The sequence below is a fragment of the Suillus subaureus genome (genome assembly GCF_016647635.1).
Source record: "Suillus subaureus strain MN1 chromosome Unknown BJ212scaffold_29, whole genome shotgun sequence".
NCBI lineage: Eukaryota > Fungi > Basidiomycota > Agaricomycetes > Boletales > Suillaceae > Suillus > Suillus subaureus.
Genome location: NW_024538585.1, coordinates 115,020 through 130,488, shown reverse-complemented (window position 1 = coordinate 130,488; position 15,469 = coordinate 115,020). Strand labels below are relative to the sequence as shown.

Genomic DNA, 15,469 nt, shown 5'->3' with positions numbered 1-15,469 from the left:
TGCATACATATATCTAAAGTGTCTCGTTGAACGGTCGTCAAAACTTGTGTTGTACATTGACGTAGTATTCATTCAAGCTGTTAACGCAATGACGGGTGGTGTATTTGGTGCTGAGTGCGAAGCCGAAGACGAATTGGAAGCTCCAATACAATCTTCGGTTGGTTTACGGCGAATGCGTTTATGCTGTCCTCGACGAGATTCCGTGGGATACTCGCATTTCATCCGACGTCGTGCACATTGGCTGAAGAAGTAGTCAGAAAGAGGAAATTAGAGCCCATCATGACAGCGCTTACTTGCAGGTCTGGTCTGGGCTATGGGCAGGGGGTCTGCCACAAGCTATTTTTCTTTCTCTGCAAAATAGGCAAGCAAGGGCTTGCTTCTTCTGCTCACCAGTCTTCCTCGAGGCACTGACTTTCATAACAGGCTCCACAGGCGCTGACCACGTTGCAGGGACGCTTGAAATGGTCTGAGAATGGCGGGAGATCTCCTCGGACCGATGGGGCCTCTTGTTAGCTTGATGGGCCGCCGGTCGCCCTTCTTCACGTAATAGTAGTAGATCTGGTGAATGCGACTGTCTGAAAGGGCGAGCGGGAGACCGCAGGAGGCTTTGTGACTCGCCACTGTGCGATGAACCCTGAGGAAGGCGACGTTCACGCCCAACTCTATTTTGAGAGGGAACAATCATGTGAGGCTGAGGAAGGTATCTTGAATCTTGGACGGATGCACGAGCGCCAAGTTGCTAAAATTTCGATCGTAAGATCTTCAATTGTGGATGGCAAGTAACAAGCGCTGGTACCTGATCAACAAAGACCTCCTCATTCATGGCTTCCGATGAGCGTTTTCTGGCAGGGGTAAGATTGCTGTTTTGCATAGGACTCTGATGAGGGGTTGCAGGTCCACTCAATGTAGCGGACGTGTTGCGAGTTCGTGAAGTGGATCCTCCAAACAACGACGACGCGCTTGCGAGAAAATCATCGCTGAGACGCGCTATCGTTGCTCGGTACTCTGACGACTGGGCAGCTGCGACATGAGTGGAGCTATTTCTGACGTCTTGTGCCCAACTTGAGGGATACGACGGTCTTCTGTCAGAAGAATATGTCGGGATGCTGGGATATGCTGCTGTATCATGGAAATAAGTCGACGTCTGGATTAATTCCGGCTGAGTTGATCGTTCGATAACAAGTTACAGTTTCGCTGTACTCACTGGACATGACGAATCTGACGATACAGAATGGATAGAGGAAGACGTGAAGTTGTCAAAAGCTTGGGGATGATATTCATGAACAGGTGTTTGAATTAATTGTTGCTCGCCCTGCCCGTCTGTCATCGCAAGCATCATGTTGTCGGGAATGTAATATGAATAAGTTTGATAGGGAGTATAATCGTAATGCGTAGAAATCGGAACGGTAGTATCATAGTACTGGTCTCCATCGTGATAGCAGTGTTCCATCGCAGAATAACGGTCGAAAGTGTCGTGGACGTGCGGGGACATAAGAGACACGGTTGGACAGAGAAGGAAAGTGCAAACGGAAGCAAATTTCTGACAATTGGTGCCGCGGAAGAACCTTAGGCTAAATCAGTACCTGAGTGGAGCGGGGGAGAGTTTTATGGTGAGGAGTCTATCCAGAATCACTTGTAACTTGGTAGATATATACCGATCCACGATATCTGCGTGTAATTGCAGGCTACCCTAGGGTATTCTATACAGTAAATCCATAAGGCAAGCAGCACCGCGCTTAAATCAGGTAAGGAATGCGCAGAATGCAATCAATAGCAATTGCATAACGAATCGACGGTGAAAATGAATAATTCACTTCTACCATCAGGCCATATCGGCATGGTGAAATTATGTTTAGGGGCCTGTTGTCTACTTGCCAAGCCGGTTGTCTCCTTCTCGCGGAGGCTCCGCTGGGGCGTACTTGATTGGCTGCCACATAAGAATGAAGAGTGACCAAAAGCGTCCGTTGTGATGACCTCGCGCTAACAGTTGGGTTTGGATCCAGGCACGGGCTATGAGGGAGAAAATAATGATACACGCCTGAGGGTGCTGATACTCATTCGACGTCTGCGTTGTAGCACAACATGATGTGAAAGGTGTCTCCGCGCGCAAGCGAGGGATTTCCATTCGAGGAGTGCGACTCCTCGCTGGAGACCGTGATGTCGGGTTGTACCGTTGTACAAGGGGACGACCGCAATTCATCTACAAAATCCACACAACGAGGAAAAGCGATGCATTACCCCTAGACCTCGAGAAGACCATGATGCGTGACCTCACGGGTTCCATCAAGTCTCTGCGGATCAAGTGATGCAGGAAGGAGCTGGGCACACAGCATTATCACTGAGGCTATTGGCAGCTCACCGCAAAGGCGAGTAATGCATTATTAGGGTGATTGCCGGCAGGCATGCGGCTCCACAAGATTTCGAGGAATTCAGCTTGCGTCGTGAATTCTGAGGTCCCTAAAACTGACAACAGCCGGGGCTTTGCGGTCAGGCCAAACAGTATTTAGTAGTCGTTGTCTTTGTCCATCCGTGAAGAATGGAAGCTGAAAAATTGCCGCGTGCACCGGAATTCCTTTAATCCCTTACTAAAGGGGCATAAAGGCTAGCTCATCAGCTTGTTTCCCCCTCGCGTGATACATATGCAAATTTGACCGAGGTCCCTCGCACAGGTTGTGCATCACGACGATGTGATTGCTATGGTACCTATTAATGAGTGTTAAAAAAAGTTTCAAGCATACCCAGATACATACTTAGGCTTTGTTTGAACAATTAATACATCCACGTCGTGATGTAGCCACCAAAGTCAGAGATATGCACAGTGACTCGTCCTGCGTTACAGCATGTATGTGTGACGTTCATTCTGGACGCAAGGGACTTCGAAGTGAAAAATTAAAGAAGATCAAAGAAGCATACTTAGTAACAAAGGTGGTCTGCTTTGCTTGTAGACAGGCCGGTAACGCCAGACAAACGGCAGGATGCTGGAAACTACGCCATGCACACAAGTAAAGCAGCACGTAGACCTTGTGTGATGAAACAGAATTACAGTGAAATCTGGATGAGATTTGCGCCGCTCTGTTGGAACGCTGATCGCTGCGCTATAGATTGATCTGAGCCGATTACTGTGCGCCATTACGGTGATGTGGAAGAATGTTCCTTCACATCGGAGGGGCACGGCACGAAATTTTGAGTTCATATCTGTCACATTCTATCAGAAACGAGACTTGCCCGGGCGAGTACTGAAGCGCTGAAGCACTCCTGCCGGTGATGGAAGGTGGAGGATTGAGGAATGAACGTTATCTCCTTCGCTCCGGGGAATGTTCGCAGAATTAATGCTTCGGGCCTGCCTGCACGCGGCGCTTTAGCAGTAAGTTCAATGAACTCGGTCGGATAAGCTTGAGACTTCTACTAGGCGACTTCTATGACTCAATAAGTCTAACCTGATAAAAGCACTAGGTGGCTGTGCACCTTGCTTCTTCGTAACCCCCACACTCGGTTAAGCAGTGAATTCAGGTTAACTTTCCTAGCAACTAAGTAGCGTCATGGCGTCATGGATACCCACTGTTGCTGCAGTCGGAATGGCCATTGGACCCCCATTAGTTTATGTTGACCAAGCCGTGTCTATCGTTCGTAAAAAGTGCGGTTTTTTATGTTCCTGCCAACGCACGGTTTACTTAACTCTTTACCCAGGGACTCAACAGGATTCTCTCGTGATGTCTGCGCCATTTTGTGAGCTCTTTGACATCACCCTGCTGCGCTCTGCAACACTGACATGATCTCGCACCCTACAATACCTCCATTGTTTCACCGAAGACTAATCGCAAACATAACTCGATGTTTTTTCTGGTTGGGCGATCACTTTGAGCTTGCCCTGCTCATGCAGTCCATTTTAATGATAATAGCGCAGGTATGTTGTATGTTGTGGCCTCGCTGCATGTGACGAGCTGACTATCACATCAGCTGGCCTTGCTCTACATTTGCGTTCGATACCGCCCACGCGTGAGCCCTGAAAACTTCGGAGCGTCGTCCCGCCCCCTTTCATTTTGGCAGTGGCATACATATGCTCAATATATCGAGTTTCTTGCCGGGTACATGTGAGCGTTAGCCGTAATTTCTGCTCTTTCCACTTCATCGGGCCGTCTAGTTTATGTTCAGCGATATTGTTCTTGATCTTTAGTCGATCGGAGCTATACGTGATGATACTAGGGTTTGTTGCCTTGGGACTGGAAAGCACGCTGCCTATTCCGCAGTTGATCAGGTAATCGACACCAGACGTCCACACGTTTGACTGACATACCCTCGTGCAGTAATTACAAACAACGATCACTGTATGGCTTCCGTGCTTCAACTCTCCTTGGGTGGGTGGGGGGTGACTCGTTCAAGTAAGTTCTCCCGATACATTGCTCCAGCGCCTTGACGTCGGGTCAGGACTGTTTATTTTTTCCTTCAGGGCTCACCCCTGCAGTTCAAGGTATGTGCAGTGTTCCAATTGTCAGTAGACTGTGGTAAGCGTCTCTCCACTACACGAGTTGCAACACGTCACTAAGCGCTTTCCAAAGCCATCATCCTACAACGTCTTTACTATGGCAATGCAGCTCCACCAGCAACGCTCGAAGAGAGGGATGATCTTGAGCAGGAAGCTTTGGCACTGTCAGACGAATAGAGTAGAGTGTTGGTGGAATATATGATTTTATGTATTTACATGCCTTCCTATTTGTCGGTTTTCCCGCAGTTTGGTCGTTTGCAAACGAGAGACAAATAATGGTAAACTTTATTACCTTACCTTCGCTAACCCAACACCCACGTCTCTTTCAACTGCGCCGCGTCCGGCTTTGACTTCTGCGCTATGACCGATATTTCGAAGCCCATCACATTCTGCGAGCATCTTCAGCTCTCAAGCTTGGCCATTCAGCCAAGTTCAATTGGCTTTCAGGTACGCGCAACCCATTTGGCATCGTTGTTAGTAGAAGGAGACTCAATTATTCATGTGCGCTGGGCTGTATTATAATGTTGCAGGTGAGTATCGTGTGTGCAACTGCGCTCTTAATGAGATGACTGACCGCGTGGGCTCGTGTTTCATAGACCTTGACCCTGGAGTCCGACCACTTCATTTGCGTACGAGAGAAGATTAATGAGCAAAATCAAGTCGTCATCATCGACCTTGCGGATGCCAATAATGTCCTACGAAGACCGATAAGCGCAGACTCTGCCATAATGCACCCTCACAACAAAATTCTCGCCTTGAAGGGTACGGTTATGTGTGCATTACAACGAAGGGAATCGCTTAAAGCTCCCACTCTAGCTGCACGAACGCTTCAAATTTTCAACATTGAAACGAAGCAAAAAGTCAAGTCACACGTCAACGCAGAAGATGTCGTGTTCTGGAAGTGGGTCTCAGATACTACCATCGGTATGGTCACCGACACGGCTGTGTACCACTGGAGCATCTCGGACCAGACTTCCCCACCTCAGAAAGTATTCGATCGGCACGCGACATTGACTGGTGCTCAAATAATCAACTATCGTGTGACTCCGGACGAGAAATGGCTAGTTCTCATCGGTATTACTGGCAACACGACGAATCCCTCGGCTTTCAAGGTCAAGGGTGCAATGCAGCTGTATAGCCGTGAACGGGGCGTCAGTCAACCTATTGAGGGGCATGCGGCTACTTTTGCGGAGCTGAAACTTGACGGGCACCAACACGCCACCAAATTATTTGCGTTTGCAGTCAGGACAGCGACAGGCGCCAAGGTTTGTTTTCTTGCGACTGCGAAGCGTGCGGAATGCTCAACATTTTACTAGCTTCATATCGTTGAGATTGACCACACAGCTCCTGATCCTCCCTTTGTGAAGAAGGCGGTAGATGTCTACTTCCCTCCAGAAGCTACCAACGATTTTCCGGTGGCAATGCAAGTATCGAAGAAACATGGCATCATCTTCCTAGTTACGAAATACGGTTTCATTCACCTGTATGACCTGGATAGTGGTGCATGTGTGTACATGAACCGCATCTCTGGTGACACCATTTTCGTCACTGCTGAGCACGAAGCGTCGAATGGTATCATTGGTGTCAACAAGAAGGGTCAAGTTCTTTCGGTCAGCGTTGACGAGCAGACCATCATTCCGTACATTTTGACCACCCTCAATAACACGGAGCTTGCTTTCAAGCTTGCCAGTCGTGCAAATCTCCCTGGCGCGGATGACCTCTACATTAAGCAGTACCAGCAATTGTTTTCTAGTGGACAGTACAGCGAGGCCGCAAAAGTTGCTGCGAACTCTCCTAGGGTAGGTTTCAAATTGTCGATCATTCTCTTCTTAATATACATTGTCACGCAGGGTATACTCCGGACTGCGCAAGTCATTGAGTCCTTCAAACAAGCTCCAGCGCCTCCTGGTGGCTTGTCACCAATTTTGCAGTACTTCGGCATTTTATTGGAGAAGGGCGAGCTCAACCACTTCGAGTCCCTTGAACTCGCGCGCCCGGTGTTGCAACAGGGAAGGAAACAACTGCTTGAAAAGTGGCTCAAGGAGAACAAGGTTAGGTTATTCTTCCTCGTGTTTTATTCTTGCTCAAGTTTCTTTTGAAGTTGACATGCAGCGAGGAATTGGGGGACATTGTGCGGTTACATGACATGACACTGGCGCTGAGTGTCTACCTACGAGCGAACGTTCCCAATAAGGTCATCGCTTGCTTCGCGGAAACTGGACAAACTGAAAAGATCGTCCTATACTCGAAGAAAGTTGGTTACACCCCGGATTATATCTCTCTTTTACAGCATATCATGAGGACAAATTCAGAGAAGGGGGCCGAGTTCGCAAGCCAGTTAGTCAATGACGAGAACGGGCCACTCGTGGACATGGAAAGAGTAAGGCTACTTCCTATCTATGTGATCGTCGGTTCCTTATTTGTCATTCTCCTAGGTGGTCGACATCTTCATGTCACAAAATATGATTCAGCCCGCAACCTCGTTCCTTCTCGATGCATTGAAGGATAACAAACCTGAGCAAGGCCATCTGCAAACTCGCTTGCTCGAGATGAATCTCGTTCATGCTCCTCAAGTTGCAGATGCCATCCTCGGCAATGAGATGTTCACCCACTATGATAGACCCCGAATTGCCAATCTTTGCGAGAAGGCAGGCTTACTCCAACGAGTGAGTAAAATTTGACCGTGACCGCTGATCATGTCTCATTTATCTGTGGGAAGGCATTGGAACACTATGAAGACCTAGCGGATATCAAGCGCGCTATTGTTCATACCAGCGGTCTGCAACCGGAGGTGAGCTCTCAATTTATTACTTTCAACAGGAGGTGGGGGGCTGACATTTCCGAAGTGGCTAGTCAATTACTTCAGTCGTCTAACAACAGAGCAGTCCATGTCATGCATGCAGGAGATGCTGCGCGTTAACATCCGGCAGAACTTGCAGGTTGTGATCCAGATCGCTACGAAGTACTCTGACATCTTGGGTCCTGTAAAGCTCATCGAGATGTTTGAATCCTTCAAGACATTTGAAGGTGATTCCCGTCGCATGTGACTAGGGTGAATGGTCGACGAGTGCTAATTATGATGCAGGCCTCTACTACTATCTTGGCTCAATCGTTAATCTCAGTGAGGATCCCGAAGTGCACTTCAAGTACATCCAGGCCGCTACTCGCACGGGTCAAATTCGTGAGGTCGAGCGAATCTGCAGAGAGAGCAACTACTACAACCCTGAGAAGGTCAAGAACTTCCTGAAGGAGGCGAAACTCCCGGATCAACTTCCCCTCATCATTGTCTGTGACCGCTTCGACTTCGTGCACGACCTGGTTCTGTACCTGTACCAGAACGGACTCACGAAGTTCATTGAGGTGTATGTGCAGCGTGTAAACTCGGTCCGAACGCCTCAGGTTGTTGGGGGTTTACTCGATGTGGATTGCGATGAGACCACCATCAAGGGTTTACTTGCCTCCGTCACTGGGAATTTCCCCATTGATGAGCTTGTGAATGAAGTCGAGCAACGCAACCGTTTGAAACTCATTCTGCCTTGGCTGGAGGCTCGCGTGCAGTCTGGCAGCCAGGACCCAGCGGTCTTCAATGCCTTGGCCAAGATTTTCATCGACAGCAACAACAACCCGGAAACGTTCTTGAAGGAAAACAACGTGAGTCATGCCATCTGGCGAATGTGTTTAACTGGCGTGCTCACTTGCTTGTTCCATAGCTGTATGAGCCACTGGTTGTCGGAAAGTTCTGCGAGGCTAGGGATCCTTACCTTGCCTACATCGCCTATGCAAAGGGCTTCTGTGATGATGAGCTTATCGGTATTACCAACGACAACTCGATGTTCAAGCAGCAAGCTCGGTACCTCGTGAAACGTCGCCAGCCTGAGCTTTGGGCACAGGTTCTTGTCCATGACAATATTCACCGCAGGGCTCTCATTGATCAGGTGAGATTGAATTGAACAAATTTGACCACGCATTCCTAGAGGCTCACCCTCCATTGAATAGATCGTCGCGACTGCACTCCCAGAGTGCACGGACCCTGATGATGTCTCTGTAACCGTCAAGGCATTCCTCTCGGCTGATCTCCCCATTGAGTTGATCGAGCTTCTCGAGAAAGTAGTCATCGAGCCCTCTCCGTTCAGCGACAATCGCAATCTTCAGAACCTTCTTCTCCTGACTTCAATCCGCGCAGACAAGGGGAAGGTCGTTGGCTACATCAACAAGCTCCAGAACTACGACGCCGGAGAGATAGCAAAGATTGCGACCGATCATGGATTGTATGAAGAGGCACTGACGATCTACAAGAAATACGATCAGCATGCAATGGCTATCAATGTTCTCGTCGAGCATATCGCCTCCATTGACCGCGGTTTAGACTATGCGAACAAGGCCAACAAGCCAGAAGTGTGGAGCAGACTTGCCAAGGCTCAGCTCGATGGTCTTCGCATCAAGGACGCCATTGGTAGGTTATTTGTAATTTCCCGCGTGTATTGTCATTGATGTTATTCTCCAGACTCGTATATCAAGGCTGAGGACCCCTCTAACTTCGCTGAGGTCATTGAAATTTCGAGCCACGCTGGGAAACATGATGATCTTGTTCGCTTCCTCCAAATGGCTCGCAAGACACTTCGCGAACCTAAGATTGACACAGAGCTTGCGTATGCTTATGCCAAGACTGACCGTCTCCACGACATGGAGGACTTCTTGTCCATGACCAATGTTGCTGACATCCTGGAGGTCGGAGAGAAGTGCTTCGAAGACGAACTATACCAGGCTGCCAAATTATTATTCACCAGTATCTCAAACTGGGCACGTCTTGCCACAACTCTCATTTACCTTGGCGAGAATCAAGCGGCTGTGGAAAGTGCCCGGAAGGCTGGAAACACTCAGCACGTTCATTTTTTTCAAAGCGTCGATCTTGAACTAACTCTACCTAAGGGTTTGGAAGCAAGTCCATGCTGCATGTATTGAGAAAGCTGAATTCAGACTCGTCAGTGGTTTTATATATGAAGTTCAGTTGGTCGTATACTGACTATCGTCGCAGGCGCAAATTTGTGGCTTGAACATCGTTGTTCACGCGGTCAGTTAGCATTCTAATAATTATGTCCTACACTCACTATCATTTTAGGAGGAAGTGGCCGCTCTGCTCCGGTCTTATGAACGCTGGGGCTACTTCGACGAAGTTTTGTCCTTGCTTGAAGCTGCTTTGAGTTTGGAGCGAGCGCACGTAAGTGCTCTTAAGACGTCTGGCATTGTCAGCTCTGATTATTTGGACAGATGGGTATCTTCACCGAGTTGTCGATCCTATACAGCAAGTACAGACCGGGCAAATGTAGGCGCATAGTTATCTCCATAACAGAATCTCATGTCCATTTAATTAGTGATGGAACACCTCAAGCTTTTCGTCTCGAGAATCAACATTCCCAAGGCAGGTGTCACAAACATTATCTTGACATGCATGCTCAGACCCTATCTAGGTCATCAAAGCCACTGAAAGGGCTCATCTCTGGCCCGAGTTGGTCTTTCTATACATCAAATACGACGAGTTTGTACGTGTTATTGTCACCAACTCTATCAACAAATACTCATGGTTGTTCTAGGATAATGCGGCTCTGGCGATGATTGAACGTTCAGCTGATGCTTGGGAACATAACCAGTTCAAAGATGTTGTTGTTCGGGCTGCCAACGTCGAAATGTGCGTTCTCGCAGATCTGACGATACTTCTAGCTAGAATAATTTTCTAGATATTACAAGGCGCTCACATTCTATCTTCAAGAACAACCGACGCTTTTGACTGATCTTCTCACCGTCCTCATTCCCCGCATTGAACACGCGCGGGTTGTCCGTACGTTCCGCCAGATAGATCATATTCCGTTGATTCGGGCATATCTCATTGCCGTCCAGCATGTAAGTTGCTTTGCGCTTGTTGTCTTCTCTATGCGAGAGCTGATCGCTCGAGTAGCTGAATATTGAGACCGTAAACGATGCATACAACGACCTCCTCATAGAAGAAGAAGACTATAAAACCCTCCGAGATTCTATTGACAGTTTTGACAACTTCGACAACATTGGTCTTGCACGACGCTTAGAACAGCATGGTCTGCTGGAATTCAGGAGACTCGCGGCACATCTGTACAAGGTACATGATCGTTTGATTATACAATGATATGAAACTGACACTGACTTTTGTATTTAAGAAAAACTCTCGCTGGGAAGAGTCGATATCTCTCTCAAAGCACGATCAATTGTATAAAGACGCTATTATCACTGCCGCCACCTCCGCTTCAACGGATGTCGCTGAAGATCTACTCTCTTACTTCGTTGATATCGGCAACAAGGAGTGCTTCGCCGCTATGCTATACGTTTGCTTCGACCTTCTTCGCCCAGATGTTGTGGAGGAGTTGTCATGGCAACACGCTCTCAATGATTTCTACATGCCATACAAAATCCAAGTATCAAGGACCATGCGCGAAAAGTTGGCTGCATTGGAGAAGGAGGTCAAGGAGCGCACCAAAAAAGAATCCGCCAAGGAGCAGCAAGAAGCTGAAGCCCCGATTATCAATCCTGCCACCCGTCTGATGATAACCAATGGGTAAGCAACATCCTGGCGAGTTCACATACTTGATTTAATGAACGAGTCTTAGATATGTAGGTCAACCGCCACCAATGCCAATGGCAAATGGTAACGGCATGGTTGGTATGATGCCTGTGAGTTTCCCCGCGCACTTGGAGTTCCGTATGACTGACCTCATACTACTCAGGCTATGACCGGCTTTGGATTCTGATCGTTTTTCTGTGGACTGTTACCCTCTACCGTAGTACATGCTTGAGATTTGCTGTAATGAATGTTCTTGATTGTCGTAAAGCTGTGGTGTGTCCATGTGAATGTTGTCTATTTGTTTATCTGTAAGTATATTTACTTTTGATTGTTTGCTCATTTTTGTGACATGAAGACCAATCCCGATTCAGCGAGACTCCTTTTTTTACGACCCCCACGCGGTTCAAGCTTCAAGTCCGTGTGCACCGAGGACTGTGGTTCAATGGTTACAACAAGATCGGCCACTCGTGTAGTCCGCAATGACTCCCCAAGGGTAATGGTCTCAAATCCAGGAAGGCTTGTCCCTCAAGCTAGTACTACTAGTGATGAGGATTCAGAAGACCCTGATATTGCTCCGCGCCATGTCAAGAAAAAATCCAGGAAAGGCGGGGGTCACCGCGCCAAAACGAAGTTGAAGCGCCGTGGACGACTCGACCTAATGCCCACCATGAACTTAGATATTCTATTTCATGTCAGGCTCGAGCCTACAATTTTTTTTACCCAAGGCTCATGAGTTCATACAGATACTCAGCTTTCTCCTTCCAATAGACCTCTTGAATCTATCCCGAACCAGCAAGGACTTCCGAAATTTATTGCTGCAACGATCATCCGCTTCCGCTTGGAAAACTGCCCGCCTCCAAGTTGATGACCTTCCCGATTGTCCTCAAGACATAAGTGAACCACAGTATGCAAATCTTGTTTTTTACCCTCATTGCCATGTGCGACGAGCTTTATCGAAAGTGTTTCCACCCTTTCTCATCAATGTGTACTGTAGGATTGCGACAGAGTTGTCCGATCCGTTTTATGGCCACTTCGGGCACGGTACTGCCCCGGATGCATCGGTGAAAAGTTGGTCATCTTGGTTCAGGCTCGTCAACCCTTGTATTTACGCTGCACATAGCACTCTTGATCAGTGGAGCCCACGAAGCCGCATCCCATGGGCGGTAAATCTCAATTCATATGACTTACCGCATGCCAATATATATGGAACGGGTAGGCCTACCCCGACCTGCATCACTGTCACATTCGTCTTCTTACGACGTTTTAGGTCGACCCAAGCAACTGTTCCTCAAGAAGGCATTTGATGAACTACTTGCCGAGCACTCAAAAATGCCAGCGGACGAGATAGCAGCTTTGTTGTCTAAGAAGCGAAAGCATGCTGCTGAGGTTATGAAAGTAGGTCGTCGAGCTTGTTATACCTGGGTTATGCAATTAAATCTTCATTCCAGCATGCAGAGCAATGTCAGCAGTGGTCACAGTCTGTTGCAAGTTCTCGCAAACATGAACTTGACGCCATTAGACGCAGTCGCCAGGACGAGTACGTCAGCTACTACTCTCTTGTATGCTCTAGCCTTAACTGATGCAAAAACTTAGTATTGTGACTCGCCTCACTGAAGCAGGCTACGAGCCTGAGTTGGACTATGTGAGTAGATTTTGGTTGCAAGATCATCTGGGGACATCGTTCAAGGAACCAAAACCTCTTAATCAAAAATGTGAGTATATCGTCGAATTGTCAGAACTAGGTACATATCTCCTTGCTACCAGCGTGGGATCGTATGCGCCCAGGTTTGATTACAGCACTTGATGATGTCAGGATCCGTCGCATAGAAGCTAAAGTCTACGGTCCTCGGCGCCAGATTCTGATGGATGAATACAAGAAGTACCTCCAGCGCCCCCCTCCCCCGGACGCAGCATTTGACATGATGCCCCATGCCGTCGATGTTGCAGAATTCGACCCCTTCAGAGTTCTCATCATGTCACCTGAATCAGCCACAATTACCGCGACTTCATTCATCTCTGCTTTTCAGCAGCTCCCGGACTTTATATCCTCCTGGAGAGCCAAAATTGATCACGAATTTTTAGACCTGATCCGTTGTGCAGAAAGCGAGGGCGATAGTAGAAAACAGGAGGATGCGGATTACCTGCAGCTGGCGACTGCTGTATTCGTTGCTGAATCTGGCAGTGATCGTCGTCTACTGATGTATCCAGAGGTGCTGTCGTGGCCTGGATTTTTTGTTCCAGCATCTGCCATGCTGGATGACGAGGTCTACCTTCTACAAGTGAAACAGTTCGGGTGCCGGATGTGGTCCGCCGTTAGACATCTTCCTCGGATCAGTATTTTCGAAGGAACTGCAGCTGTCGTTCAGGCCGCCAGTCTTGACCCGAAGACTACGCGTCGAGAGGACATGGATAGACTAAATGCTCGCTTTGCATGTGGAAAGTGTTCCACGCCGGGCAGAAAGGTGGTTATGACATGGGACATGGCGGTAAATGAAATTTACGCGGATTTTTGCGACCATGCTCATCGGTTTGTCGTAACAGGTGATGCACAGCTATCGCTTGCACAGAGATCTGCAACCTGAAGAGATCCAGTGGACAATGATAGAGGGTGACGAATTGGAAAATGTCAAAGATTATGAAAAAGAAGCCAAACCTCTTGTGAAGGCAGATGCTATCGTGTATTGCGCCTTGTGCCAGCATCATGTGCGCGATGCCATGTCACTTATTTTCATCCAGAATCATTTGGCTGAGATGTAGGTCCTTTCCTCCGGAAGTATATTCATGCTAACACTGTCACCAGTCATGGGATTCCTTTGGATATGGCCGAACAAAGCGCACACTACATTCCTGACCGCAATTCAACATCTGTGATTTCTATGGTTGTGGACAGCGACGGCAACGTATCGAACCATACTGATCATCGCTTAGTTCCGTCGTACTCCAGCGGTATAGAAATCCTTTACTGGAAGAGTCACTTAGTGTAGTACATAATTCCTATTCGTCTCATACTTTACATGCGTGGCTGAATACTTATTGTACAACATTAAGTATGATTTGAACATATTATACTTTGTTAGTACTTTCTTGTGAAGGCTTGCAACAACCAGAGTCACCACAGCAGCGCCCGGGAGCTGTGCTGGGCTGCTGCATAACTTCAGAGATAACTTGTTTATCTGCCTTCTGTTCCTCCTGCCCACAACAACAGCCGCCATTGAATTTATCACTACTCGCCCACCTAATCATCTTAAAGCCCTCCCAACCAAAAAGCATAGCAATCACGATGGCAGTCGCGGAGTCGACCCACCACCCGCCACGCCAGACACGGTATATGAGGGAACCAATCAATAGGGCACCGCTAAACTGGATGCACGACAAGGTACAAAGTGCCTCCCCGTTCATCGTGCTGGAGTTTAGCGCCTTTGCAAGGTAGCGCTTCGGCACCCAGAACAAGAACATGATGAAGGAAGCACTCGCAGCAATGATGAGTGATGCGTTGGATGGACTGGGGTGTTCATGGGCGATAAGGGAGGCGATGGATGTACCTACGGCTGCTAGGGCAAGCATTGCGAGGAGAATCCCTATAGCCAAGGTTGCTATTCTCTCTGTCCTGCTATGTGTCGGTAAACGAAGATGGCAGAGAGGAAAGCATGCAAACCTCAGGTCTTTGCTCATTCTGATTTCAAATCCATCGTCGCCTTCTTCACCAGCTTTGAGTCCGTTCATAAATCTCCAAACTACGAGTGAGGCCGAAAGCACTTCGATTACCGATTGAATGCCAAAGAAGATGAGAGAATGCGAGGACGATTCTGCACCAAAGACCATGGAGATGACGCCTTCCGCGATATTGTAGAATAGGCTAGCGATGCTGATGGCGATGGCGCTTTTCTGCAGGAAGGGGCGTGAAACCATGGTGGTGTAGGGTCGATGTGTGATTGATCAGATTGGTTGTTCTTATAACAAAGAACTCGGAACAAATAAGCTTCTCGCGGCAAATATACCTCATGCGACGGCGGCCAGACTCCAGCTCATGGGACAAGTACCTCAAGCTGGCTCCTTGAAATGCTACTGGATGTTTGCTATCGACGAGCCATCTGTTATCGGACATGTTGCCAGACCTAGAACGTGGTGACCATTCTAGATGGGACCAATCATAAGGTTATGTATATCATTATCGTGTTCGACTGGGACTTTGAACATGGAAGTTTGTGTTGTTAACTTGTCATATGACTCACAAGTATGTTTGTTTCGGGCTACCGAAGTTCGATCAATAAGCAATCGATAGAGTGAGTACTTACAGCTATTTTCATATCGATAGACCAGAATCGCAAAAATTCACCTAGCCACTTTTGTTTATTATCGCAGCGACACCAAACTGAGGCGCTGAAGGTCGTGTTATA

At 48.0% G+C, this 15,469-nt stretch overlaps 5 protein-coding genes across 5 annotated transcripts; 3 read left to right on the top strand and 2 right to left on the bottom strand.

The window, feature by feature from the left end:
• Positions 1–72: 72 nt before the first annotated feature.
• Positions 73–1,492, bottom strand: BJ212DRAFT_1483653 (uncharacterized protein; the record flags this gene model as incomplete). The annotated part of the gene is made up of 4 exons (XM_041340654.1): positions 73–241; positions 294–739; positions 797–1,144; positions 1,205–1,492. 4 exons carry the CDS (start codon positions 1,490–1,492, stop codon positions 73–75), a joined length of 1,251 nt encoding a protein of 416 aa, XP_041190008.1.
• A 1,879-nt stretch (positions 1,493–3,371) lies between these two features.
• BJ212DRAFT_1374245 (uncharacterized protein) lies at positions 3,372–4,760 on the top strand. The gene is made up of 6 exons (XM_041336398.1): positions 3,372–3,634; positions 3,688–3,726; positions 3,811–3,904; positions 3,958–4,091; positions 4,142–4,255; positions 4,305–4,760. The coding sequence occupies exons 1-6, from the start codon at positions 3,540–3,542 to the stop codon at positions 4,381–4,383; spliced, it is 555 nt and encodes a 184-aa protein (XP_041190007.1). The 5' UTR covers positions 3,372–3,539; the 3' UTR covers positions 4,384–4,760.
• BJ212DRAFT_1374244 (clathrin heavy chain 1) lies at positions 4,760–11,367 on the top strand. The gene is made up of 25 exons (XM_041336397.1): positions 4,760–4,930; positions 5,080–5,245; positions 5,300–5,748; positions 5,800–6,282; positions 6,334–6,534; positions 6,585–6,863; positions 6,919–7,149; positions 7,203–7,274; positions 7,330–7,510; positions 7,569–8,134; positions 8,194–8,418; positions 8,480–8,936; positions 8,988–9,363; positions 9,413–9,464; positions 9,519–9,554; positions 9,603–9,701; positions 9,752–9,806; positions 9,856–9,902; positions 9,952–10,023; positions 10,075–10,169; positions 10,219–10,381; positions 10,437–10,613; positions 10,672–11,066; positions 11,119–11,182; positions 11,236–11,367. Exons 1-25 carry the CDS (start codon positions 4,844–4,846, stop codon positions 11,257–11,259), a joined length of 5,052 nt encoding a protein of 1,683 aa, XP_041190006.1. The 5' UTR covers positions 4,760–4,843; the 3' UTR covers positions 11,260–11,367.
• A 76-nt stretch (positions 11,368–11,443) lies between these two features.
• On the top strand, positions 11,444–14,141 carry BJ212DRAFT_1374241 (uncharacterized protein). The gene is made up of 9 exons (XM_041336396.1): positions 11,444–11,763; positions 11,816–12,010; positions 12,067–12,140; positions 12,193–12,284; positions 12,340–12,467; positions 12,521–12,609; positions 12,666–12,784; positions 12,837–13,558; positions 13,614–14,141. Exons 1-9 carry the CDS (start codon positions 11,515–11,517, stop codon positions 13,827–13,829), a joined length of 1,884 nt encoding a protein of 627 aa, XP_041190005.1. The 5' UTR covers positions 11,444–11,514; the 3' UTR covers positions 13,830–14,141.
• BJ212DRAFT_507418 (uncharacterized protein) lies at positions 13,983–15,151 on the bottom strand. The gene is made up of 2 exons (XM_041343361.1): positions 14,728–15,151; positions 13,983–14,679 (listed from the first exon to the last, which is right to left on the bottom strand). The coding sequence occupies exons 1-2, from the start codon at positions 14,979–14,981 to the stop codon at positions 14,136–14,138; spliced, it is 798 nt and encodes a 265-aa protein (XP_041190004.1). The 5' UTR covers positions 14,982–15,151; the 3' UTR covers positions 13,983–14,135.
• Between the last annotated feature and the right edge of the window lie 318 nt (positions 15,152–15,469).

What these genes read in the sequence shown, in the direction of transcription:
- BJ212DRAFT_1374245 (XM_041336398.1), top strand. Translation starts at nt 3,540, where the DNA reads ATGGCGTCATGGATACCCACTGTTGCTGCAGTCGGAATGGCCATTGGA. An exon ending in CGTGATGTCTGCGCCATTTT is followed by an intron (nt 3,727 to 3,810) that starts GTGAGCTCTTTG and finishes GTTTCACCGAAG; the next exon opens with ACTAATCGCAAACATAACTC. An exon ending in CCTATTCCGCAGTTGATCAG is followed by an intron (nt 4,256 to 4,304) that starts GTAATCGACACC and finishes ACCCTCGTGCAG; the next exon opens with TAATTACAAACAACGATCAC.
- BJ212DRAFT_1374244 (XM_041336397.1), top strand. Translation starts at nt 4,844, where the DNA reads ATGACCGATATTTCGAAGCCCATCACATTCTGCGAGCATCTTCAGCTC. An exon ending in ACATCAAATACGACGAGTTT is followed by an intron (nt 10,024 to 10,074) that starts GTACGTGTTATT and finishes TGGTTGTTCTAG; the next exon opens with GATAATGCGGCTCTGGCGAT. An exon ending in CGTCTGATGATAACCAATGG is followed by an intron (nt 11,067 to 11,118) that starts GTAAGCAACATC and finishes AACGAGTCTTAG; the next exon opens with ATATGTAGGTCAACCGCCAC.
- BJ212DRAFT_1374241 (XM_041336396.1), top strand. Translation starts at nt 11,515, where the DNA reads ATGGTTACAACAAGATCGGCCACTCGTGTAGTCCGCAATGACTCCCCA. An exon ending in TGCCAATATATATGGAACGG is followed by an intron (nt 12,285 to 12,339) that starts GTAGGCCTACCC and finishes ACGACGTTTTAG; the next exon opens with GTCGACCCAAGCAACTGTTC. An exon ending in AAAACCTCTTAATCAAAAAT is followed by an intron (nt 12,785 to 12,836) that starts GTGAGTATATCG and finishes CCTTGCTACCAG; the next exon opens with CGTGGGATCGTATGCGCCCA.
- BJ212DRAFT_507418 (XM_041343361.1), bottom strand. Translation starts at nt 14,981, where the DNA reads ATGGTTTCACGCCCCTTCCTGCAGAAAAGCGCCATCGCCATCAGCATC. An exon ending in AGAATGAGCAAAGACCTGAG is followed by an intron (nt 14,680 to 14,727) that starts GTTTGCATGCTT and finishes GACACATAGCAG; the next exon opens with GACAGAGAGAATAGCAACCT.